This window comes from Ctenocephalides felis, unplaced genomic scaffold (assembly GCF_003426905.1).
Source record: "Ctenocephalides felis isolate EL2017-DRISC unplaced genomic scaffold, ASM342690v1 CF-g0.4_SCAFFOLD_02953, whole genome shotgun sequence".
Taxonomy (NCBI): domain Eukaryota; kingdom Metazoa; phylum Arthropoda; class Insecta; order Siphonaptera; family Pulicidae; genus Ctenocephalides; species Ctenocephalides felis.
In genome coordinates this window covers 11,631-21,263 of record NW_020539107.1, presented here as the reverse complement: position 1 = coordinate 21,263, position 9,633 = coordinate 11,631, and the positions used below count along the sequence as shown (strand labels likewise).

General features: G+C 30.7%; 1 protein-coding gene across 1 annotated transcript; it reads left to right on the top strand.

Moving 5' to 3' along the window:
- Positions 1–8,394: 8,394 nt before the first annotated feature.
- Positions 8,395–9,072, top strand: LOC113381606 (the record flags this gene model as incomplete). Its single annotated transcript, XM_026620408.1, has 1 exon — positions 8,395–9,072. A coding segment is annotated over one exon (678 nt), but the record flags the coding sequence as incomplete, so codon positions are not given.
- Positions 9,073–9,633: the final 561 nt, after the last annotated feature.

Below are 9,633 nucleotides of genomic sequence, written 5' to 3'. Positions count from 1 at the left end.
AAACTAATCATTGCAAACATGCAATCCGGTGATCAGTACACAAATGAAAACGAAACGATAATATATCAACTTCATACCCGGATACAAGCAGATTTGTTTATTCGAAGAGAAAATCACGTGAAAATAGCAAGAAATTGATAAGTCAATGATCGTAAGGTAAAAGAAATAGTATTTTGTAAAAAAAGAAGCAAATTTTATTTTTAAATTTACTAATGGTTAAGTAGAACTCCAAAATAAACAAAATCGTATTAGATCCAAAATTTCGATTTATACTTTTAGATTTCAATCTGACGCTTCAGACAACCTGATATCAAGTAGAAGTGATATCCACTTTCACTCGATAGTATAGATCAAAAATAGATTTAGAAGTGAAAATAGCCTTGCTACAATAAAACTAGTAGTGCAAATGGCTGGAACTTCCCGTACCGTAATTTAATTTTTTTTAATTTTAATTTTTTGAAAAACGTGATAAAATTGGATTTTTGATAGTTTTAATGTTTTTGAGAAATATAAAATAGTCTATATATTTTTTTTAATCTCGAAACGATTTGAAAATTTGGAATTTTGTACAAAGCAATCGAACTAATCAGATTGTCTTCCGATCAATATGACCCGAAAGTTTCTATCAATTAAACCGGTTGATCTGTGTTCTCGAAATCGCACATACACACAAATACACCAATTTTATGAGGTATGCCAAAATGTTCAGAAACCTTTGAAACGTAGCGATACGAGAATTTTCATTATCGATTTTATGCGATTACAATAACTTACTCCATGAGAAGTTAATAAAATATATTACCTATCTGTGTTACGGAAATTCTAATTAAAATTGATCAAATATAGAGAAGTCAACCGTTAGAAACACTTAAAAAAAAAAAAAACAGGGTAAAGATGAAGTTGAAGAAAACTAATTGCAATTAAAAATGTGTGATATTATAAAATTTTTCAATTTTCAAGAAATATACTTATGTGCTTCATTACTGACAATGAACATAAAAAATAGAAAAAAATCTTGATATTAAAGAGTATAATAGTGATACGGTATGAGCGGAAAACATAATAAATGCACCTAATTTTATACTGTGTACTATATTTCTTCACAAAAAGGTCTTTTATTCCAATAAAGTAGTTTATATGAAGAATTGGTTTATCTCACACGCCATTAGGGGGCGTCCATTAATCACGTGAGGTTTTTAGGGGAGGGGGGGTTTGACAAAAAATCACAAAATATCACGTGGGGGAGGGAGGGGTATAGCAAGATATCACGTGTATTTATTATTTTTATATTTTTATAAAAAAGTTCAAACATTTAAAAAAAAAAATTAAAACTTTTACAGTTTTTTCACGTAACTAAAATACACGTGATGTTTGGTGGGGAGGGGGGGTAATTTTGAATATCACCAAATATCACCAAGGGGGAGGGGGGGTCTAAAAATCCCTAAAAACTTGCTCACGTGATTAATGGACGCCCCTTAACTATTTACTCACAACATCTACAATGCAAATGCAAATCTACGTCGAGATTGCATACAAATGATCCCATCACGAATAATTCCTGCCGAAAAAGCAAAAAAGACTCCTGTGTTCAATAAAAACAAAGCTTTCAGTGAGTTTGAAACGAAATCATTATACATTAGAATTACGGTGGGTATTTGCCCAGAAGTTGCAAACAAGCGCGGGCTGGAATTCTCTTCCGAGGAGTGTGCAGTGGCGACTGATTAAATTAAATGTGAGATACGTCTGTCCCAATAAAGTTTCTTGCACCGCTTATATACATTATGGCAGAACAAGAGTATTTCTAAAACGAAAAGTTCTGCTGTGCAAACTTTTAGCGTGTTTGCATCGGCACCAACACAAGCGACATCGCGCCGTATTTGGTTAGAGGAAACCGTTGATGTGTGATCTTATTATGTGCATTTTGCCGTATTTATATAACACTAAAATGTAATTCTAACGTAACTTATGAATATGTAGATATCGGTATAATACTGCATTTATATTATTCTTTTCATACCATTCGAGTGTTAGTCTTTTTCCATAGATGTTGCCACCCAGTTTTTCAACAGATATTCATTCAGTTATTAATATAGAAACAAACAATAGAATGGATAAGATTTTTCTTAACTTACCTTTAACTTTAAAGATTAAAGGTTAAAATTCACTTAAATGTCTTTACGTTTCAAAGGTTTCTGAACATTTCGGTATACCTTAAAAAATGGATGTTCATATATATATATATATATATATATATATATATATATATATATATATATATATATGTGTGTGTGTGTGTGTGCGTGTTCGAGAGCACGGGCCAACCGATTTGAATGATTCAAAAAACATTCGATTCAGATTCATGGAAAGACGTTCTAGTTTTTGGCATAGATAGGTTTTGGCCAGCCATTCTGAAGATATGGGGCAAGAAGGCCAATTAATTATACATAAAAATTATGTTTGAACAAAGTATTAAAACTAGTACTTTTTGATGAAAAATTTAATCAATTTTTGATAAACTCATGTGAACAATTACAAAACATAATATAAATTAGATATAAGTGGCATTTTTTTCTTAAGTAAAGTGACCATACGTCCCTTTCACCACAATCCGTGGTTTTTTTGAAAGCAAGATTTGTCCCGGATTTAGATGTTCTGTTCCGGATTGTCCCGGGTATCCAAGATGTATAGGTATGAATTAAATATTTCCACTTATTTGATAATAAAATTACAACAATCCATCATAAAATGGATCAAACAATACGTTATGAATGAGTAAATGGCTGAATGCAAAAATCCAAAAGCCAATTAAAATGGCCAATTATAAATAATATTATACTTTCATTTTCAATTTTACAAAAATTATCAAAAATGATAAAAACGATGAAAAACTAATTTTTACTAAAGATAATTATGAAGAAAAATGTATGATATAATATAGCATATAATAGAATAATGAAGTCCTACTAAAAGTCAGTTATTCTCATTAAAATAAAACATTATGGGCAATACAAAAAACTGATTTTAAACCATATTTAAGATATTCAGCACAATGGTTCCCCATGTCCCGGGTTAGCAAAACATAAATTAGCGGTCCCAGTTTGGACTTAAAAAAATATGGTCACCTGGCCTAAGGCAAGTTGCATGAACTTTGCGATATGTGTAAATAGTCGATTTAACCACCAAATATTTGAATTGTATTGATCTATCTGTCTAACACTCTAGTTGTTTATCTGTCTAAGTTACTACCTGTCTAAGTGTCTAAGTGTATCTGCCTACCTATCCTCCCGTTTACTTGTCCACTTGTCTACTTTTCTACCTTTTTATTTGTATACCCTTCTTCCCCGTCTACATGCCTACCTGATAACTTGTTACCCTGTCTACTCATCTATCTTTCTATCTACCTGTCTACCTGTCAATTGTGTATCAATATTTTCACATGTATATGAAACAAAAATGATTTGGAATTATTTTAGATAATGAATTCTTTAACTTTATACCTGTACTTTCCAAATCGTTGAACCTGCCTTTGAAAAATGTGATCAATTTTTACCCGTTTACTTGTCTACTTTTCTACCTTTCTACCTCGTCTACATGTCTACCTGACAATTAGTCACCCTGTCTACCCATCTATCATTTTATCCTCCTGTTAGTGTACTTGTCTATCTGTATACCTGTCATCTGTGTATCAATATTTTCACATGTATATGAAACAAAAATGATTTGTAATGATCATTTTAGACAATAAATTCTTCAACTTTTTCCATGTGCTTCCAAAATCGTTGGACCTGCTTTCGCAATAATGTTTTCAATTTTTTAAGTCGCCGATACAAGTAAAATGGTGTTCTAATTGGATGCACCGCTCTCTCAAAAACTACCCTTATTTGCACTCTTTGTTATGCATCTCTAAAGTATAGACCTAGACTTGGAGTTAGAAAATTACAGAATATAATTAAAAGGTGAATGAAATTATCAACTAAAATAATGAATAACATAGAAACATTTTCAGTCGAAAGCTCTAATTTTTTAGTAGGAACAAAATTATTTTACGAAAAAATACTGAAGTAAGTTAGAACTCTTCAATCTCCTCAAATATTTTTTCAGAACTCTGTTTGCTTAGAAAAGAAAAATATATGGGGCACGATCAAAAGAACGACAATAATAAGTATCCTTTCAACCCTCTTGCATACGAAGCCTTAGAAATGTATACAACGCGATATGATTTGATAAATTATTATAATTGCGTATTCAGGTAATATAGAAAGTTTATCGTGTAAACATATCTCGTAGGCGAAACGACAAACTTAATTTGTACCCGAAAGTTGGTCCGTTGTATTCTGTCAAGTTAGATTTCGATAGAGGCAAGATTTTGAATATCGTTTAGGTTTAATTACAACGGCAACAGTCTCATCCCCCTGGTCCCATTCCGTTCATCAACTATACAGATCTTCCATCCGCAGTTTAAGTATAATCAAACTTGAGTTTGCTGAATAAGCTACGAGCAAGAAGGAAAATTATCGACTTTTGAAGCTCGCCGTGAAACTTTGAGTAAACTTCATTATCGCCGTAATCTTATCGAGCTTTTACTCTGTGACGTCATAATCCATGAATTTTATGTAATGAATATTCGTTTGCCTTTGCGACATCGTAAAATGATTACAACTCATTAACAATGTTGTTTCAGCAATTCTTCGAATGGCATCTTAAAAAGTTTTTATGGCCAATATTGTTTACGCTGAATTTGAAATTGAGTTTTTAGTGATTTCAGAGAAAATAGCCGGATAATAAAAGAAGTCTACTTTAACCTTTTATGGGAAGATCGCTTAGAAAGATTGTTGCTACAAGTAGTAGCAAATCGAAAGCATTTTTATTTATAAATGTCATCTATTTGCATTAAATATTTTACTTGTCATGGAATTGCGTTGCATGAACATGTACTTTTGTAAGAACTACTGTAAACCTATGAAATAAGTCATGTGAAAACTTCAATATTTATATATAACAAATATTTATACAAAATATATTATTGAGTAGATTGTTTAATGTCTTATGTTTACTTCTTCATTTTTTAAAATAAATATTTGCCGTTAAAAATTTAAATATTCTATTTAATTTGTCATATTTGCCATTATTTCAAAGCGCTTTAAACTATAGTAGTTAATATAATAGTAGTAGTTAATATAATATTATCTGGAACAAACAATAGAATGGATAAGATTTTTTTAACTTACCTCAAGGTAAGTTACAGTAATCGCACAAAAGTTTAAAATACAAATTCGCTTAAATATTTTTACGTTTCAAAGGTTTCTGAACATTTCGGTACACATTAGAAAAAAGATGAATATAAGTGTATATATACACATATATATATATATATATATATATATATATATATATATATATATATATATATCTGTATGTTTGCGTGTGTGTAATATGTATGTATGTAAGCTTAGATACAATTTTTCGTCCACGATTTTGAAAGCACGGACCAACCGATTTGAATGATTCAAAAACATTCAATTCATATTCATGGAAAGACATTCTAGTTTTTGGCATAGATAAGTTTTGACCAGCCGTTTTAAAGATATGGGGTAAGAAATGCAATTAATTTTTTGAGAGAACGGAGCGTCCGATTTGTATGATTCAAAAAAACATTTTACTTGTATTGACACAATTAATAATTGATTAAATTATTGCGAATGCAGGTCCACCGGTTACAGAAATCCAGAAAAAAATAGTTTTAAAAAATGCCATTAGGCAGCAGATGTTGATAAGTACAATATTTATTTTTATTTTTATGGATTTCGTACCAGCATATGTAATATCTTACAGTTCTAACGAATGTCCTCGACATTTTCGACAGTATGGATGAACCGACTTGAATGGGTTTCAAAAATGTAAAAAAATTCAAACATTACACATTTTTAAATGAAGTCGATTTTTTTTTTTAAATCTCAAATTTCTCCAAAAAATCTATTTTTTGTTGAATTTTCAAAAAATTTTGAGCCTTTTTAAAGTATTAAATTACGATACGGTTAATACCTAATTAATTACGGTTAATTACTAAAATGAATAAATTGAATTAAGAATTGTATATTTCAAAACAAAATTAGCTGCATGAAAAATATAAAATATGATAGATTATATTATAACAAATATATGAAGAGAAAAAGTATTCAAATTCTACGATTATAGTGCAGAATAATGTAACCCCATTAAAGTAACTGAATAGCTTTATATTACAGCGTTCAATATACTAGTTCAATCTTCTTTAATCAAATTGTTCAAAAATTATCTGAAACAAATTACAAATCAATAAACCTAAATATACATTGTGCTACAATTATTTTTCTTCCAAAATATTCAGAATACATCGAGTGCCTACTAAATATACCTTAAGCATCGCATTTTAATAGTCCTCACGCCGTCGAAGGAGAACTTCTCAAAATTTCATTAAAATCCAAGATTAACTTTTAACTGGAGGTATGGGGACAAGTCAATGGCAATGTAGGTGTAATCTGTCGTAATTTAAAAGCAGGAACTGACGCTGTTCAGAATGATTGAGCTTAATAAATGCTTTTGACTTTTACCTTTACAGATTTAAGAAAATGAATTATGAGGCTTAAGAAACTGAAACGTATTTTAATTACAAAACAAAATATTCGATCTTTTATTATGCATTTTTTGAGCTCGATTCATCTACTTGATCTATTTATAGAAATACTAATTAGGTTTGAATGATCAATAAAAACAGTGATTATTTTTCACAAAAAAGGATCACGTTCAATTGGTGATAAACTTTCAAGTTGTGGGTATTTTGTTTCAAGTTTGGAAATTTCCAAGGTCTCGAGCGTACGTTTTACAAATTAAGTATAGGGTAGAGAGGGGCTAAAAGGTCTACCACCAATATTTCAAACACAAAAGTTAGGACTTTTTCAATAACTATATTTGAAAGTAGAGGGCAAAAGATGTGTATCGTTTACCTTATCGGGATATATAACAATCATGACATAAAATCCCACATTGAAATTTTGTAACAAAAGTTTTTTTAGCTTTTTGAGCCTTTTTATTTTTAAGCACGTTTGTTTAGTTTATGATATTTTATTAAAAATTTTAAGTATATTTTATATAAGATGTATTAGTATTTGTAAGTTCGATTCAATTATTTTATTTGTATAACCTCTAGAATAGCTTACATGTGTTTGGGGTAAAAAGTACCACCTTTATACTGACGAAGTGCGAACAAATAAAAACTAGTAAATAAAAATTAAAATAAGTTGAAAAAAGCAATTTTACATAAGATAAAGTAAATTAATAGTTTATCTACATCTCTTGATGAATTCTTCTGACAAAGTTCAATATTAAGATTGTATCCAGTGCAATCTGTACAATAAATATACCTACCAAAGCAAGGTTTATGATAGTAGTAAAAGTCGATAAAATATTTTGTTTATCATGTTAAAAAATACATTAAAATATAATTTTTAATTTTGATTATGATTTTTAATTTTGTAAAACAACATAATAATTAAACTGCATCGCATTGATTAAATAATGTAGCTATTATTATAATACAAACCACGGTTGACTATAGCAGTAGGTTGACTGGAAATCATGTAAATTAAGTGGTGCGGGCAATTCTTTCATAAAATTGTTGCAATTGTCGAAGATATTATGAACTTAAAACATTATAAAGATTAGACGTTCAAAAATAATGTATGTATTTTTAATATTATTAACTTCCCGTAAGGTAAGTAATCGTCTAAATATCGAAATCGAACATTTTTGCGTATCTTCACGTTTTGAAGGTTTCTGAACATTTTGACATACCTTATTATTAGAAAAAATGGACGTGTGTATGTTTTGTTTGTCCGCAATTTTTCGTCCACGTTTTAGGGCGCAGGGATCACCCGATTTGAATGATTAAAAAAACATTCGATTTTTACTGATAGGGAGATATGGCTGGTCCGACCGTTTCGAAAATACGGAGCAAAGAATGCAGAAAATAGAAATCGAGTTTTTGAGAGAACGGAGCATCCGAATGTTCCAAAAAACATTCAATTCGTAATGGTGGGGAAAAGTGGTGATCAGTTTTTAACCCGGTGCCAATGACGCTGGGTCATAATGACCCGAGACGTTTTTTAACGAACATATATTTTGTTTACCCCGGGTTATGTGGTTTAAGCGTTTGAGTAGCTGAAGCGATGCCTCCCCGCTACCCGCCCCGATGGTTCGCTCAGTGCGACGCCGCCCGCGCAACGAGCAACTCGTGCGTCAAGTCCAATCGGGTATGTTTGACCCAGCGTCATTGTAAATGTAATATTTTCGTGACATACTTTTATTTTCTATTTAGTGATTTTATATTTATTTTTTGTGTTCTTTAAACAAAACAAACGGCAGATTCCACCTCAATTCATTACAACACGTGGAAAATGTCCAGGATCATCTACCTTTGGACATCAAAAGGACATAACTCTAGTCTCCTACATTCCAAAGAAAAATAAAGTTGTCTTATTGATGTCCAGTCTACATCATGACGAAAAAATTGATGAGTCTACAGGTGACAAAAGGAAACCAGACATCATATCCTTTTACAATCACACCAAGAGTGGAGTGGATGTAGTGGACAATCTTTCTGCGTCATACAACGTGAGTAGAAACACAAAACGATGGCCATTGACTATCTTTTTTGCAATGCTAAATATATCGGAAATAAACGCAAACATAATATACCGGGCTAATAATGATGATACACGCATGAAAAGAAGACATTTCCTAAAAAATCTGGGACTCGCCATGGTGCAGGAACATTTACAAGTGCGACGAGCTCGAGTGAATTTACCACGTCAACTGCGCAAAAGAATCGCACAATTCACAGGTGAAACCACAGATGAACCACCTCGAAAGATTCTAGGCGTTCGCAAGAGATGCCAAATATGTCCGTCCAAAAAAGATAAGAAGACAAGTCATACCTGTCATGAATGTCAAATTTATATATGCCCTGATCATTTTATTACCTACTGCAATAATTGTAGTAGTTCGATGTCAGTAAATGAGGAAATAGAAGACTGATTGGCATTTATAATTAAAAATAACTTAATTTGATCTCTTTTTTAGTATTATAAGATGTTTGTTACCAATGATTATTAACATTACTTAAACCAAAACTTATAATTAACATATGTTGTTTGTTCAAAGTTGATTTTGCATGTCTTGTTAAGTATGTCAATAAAAGTTTAATTATTATATATTAGTTTTATTTTATTTATTTTTATGCAGGAAATACCATTATTTAGTAAACATTAATTACAATTTAGTAAAAGTATATATTTTTTATTATAAATCCTCAATAAAACGTCGGGTCAAAATGACCCAACGTCATCGTTCTTGCAATTTTTTTCGCGTCATTGGCGCCGGGTTAACAAAGGTAGCCGTTTCAAAGATGCGGAAGCTAAATGTGCAAAAAATGGCAGTTTTTGAGAAAGCTAAGCATCCGATTTGAATGATTCGAAAAAATTTTTGCTTGTGTTGACAAAACAATGGCTTTTGTGATTTTTTTTTACAATTCAAAATTAAAAAAAAAGGTTTTTCTTTCAAAAATAGTTTAGTTTTTATATCAAAAATAATTCGAAT